The 1,353-nt window shown below is 44.6% G+C and overlaps 1 pseudogene across 1 annotated transcript in view; it reads left to right on the top strand.

Annotated features, from left to right (window-relative positions):
• The first annotated feature begins 44 nt into the window (after window positions 1-44).
• TEOVI_000156300:pseudogene overlaps window positions 45-1,353 on the top strand; it is a 1,694-nt pseudogene continuing 385 nt past the window's right edge. The window contains exon 1 of the mRNA in view: window positions 45-1,352. Within this exon, the coding sequence occupies window positions 45-1,352 (1,308 nt within the window). The remainder of the gene's footprint in view (window position 1,353) is intronic.

Below are 1,353 nucleotides of genomic sequence, written 5' to 3'. Positions count from 1 at the left end.
TTAAGGATTTGCAAATATCTATTGATACGCTTCAGTGTGTATATATGACACTAATTATGTTCCCTCGTTATATCGTTCCCTTTTTACTGGGTTTGATATTATGTGGTGATGTGACTGAAGGCAATATCCCACCGCATCGGTGTGACTTCGGCAAGTTGATGAAAAACATGAGTATGCGGGACCTTCCAGTGGTGGATGAGCCTCCGGTACCTAAAGGAGATCTGGTGCATGCGATTGTTACGAGTTCAACGGCAGGATGGCATCCTATTAGGTTTAAAGTTTTTGAATTTGACATAAACGACCGGAGAAAATATTGTGGAAGTGTGGGTGAAACTCGCTCTAACTTTAAAGGGATAAATTATCAGTGTACTGATAATTCTTTGCTCACACCACAAAAGAAATCTCTTCTGGCTGTTGTTATACCGGATGCATTGAAGATGCACACTGATCGCCTCATGGTACAACCTGTTCAAGGCCCAATAAAGGTTCCTGAAGTATACACATTTTGCAAAAACTTTAACATTCCTCAGGACCACCGCACTACAGGTGTCTCCGACGCTGATATGGTGTTATATGGTGCCGCTGGTCCAATGGGTTCACCTGCAGCATGGGCAGGTCCGTGTGCGAAGTTGAGGGATGGACGCCCTACTGTTGGTGTTTTCAATATTGGACCTGAAGTGCTGACTTCTCATGATAGTAGTATGCGTGTGACGGCACATGAAATTGCTCATGCTCTTGGATTTGGTTTTGATATCATGACGGGTCTGAAGCTTGTGCAACAGAAATCTGGCATCCGCGGTAAGGGCCCTGTATGGGTTGTAAAGTCACAAACTGTGGTAAAGAAGGCGCGACTATTTTATGGTTGTGATAGAATCACGGGTATGGAACTGGAGGATGAAGGTGGTGATGGTACGAAAAACACGCATTGGGAGCGTAGGATCGCAATGGAAGAGATGATGACGGGTATGAAAAGCAGCGATGGAGGCCGTTATAGTGTGCTAACTATGGCATTATTTGAGGATATGGGTTTTTACAAAGCCAAATGGGGAACTGAAGAAGATATGCATTTTGGTAAGGGACGAGGCTGCGAGTTTCTGGAAAAGAGGTGTGTAGAGAATGGAAGGAGCAACTTTCCTGATGTGTTTTGTACTTCTGAAACAAAGAAGGGTGAGAATATTTGTACATCTGACCGTACTGGGCTGGGGTCATGTGCAATTTACTCGTACTCGTCTTCACTGCCAGTACAATACCAGTACTTTTCTCAGAGCAACAGGGGTGGTCCCAATGAACTGCTTGATTACTGCCCTTACATACGTGTCTTCTCCAATACCGGCTGCAGTAATGGGGAACCAA

This window comes from Trypanosoma equiperdum (genome assembly GCF_001457755.1).
Source record: "Trypanosoma equiperdum strain OVI genome assembly, contig: ctg_386, whole genome shotgun sequence".
NCBI classification, from domain to species: Eukaryota; Euglenozoa; class Kinetoplastea; order Trypanosomatida; family Trypanosomatidae; genus Trypanosoma; species Trypanosoma equiperdum.
This window is presented reverse-complemented; position numbering and strand designations above follow the sequence as displayed.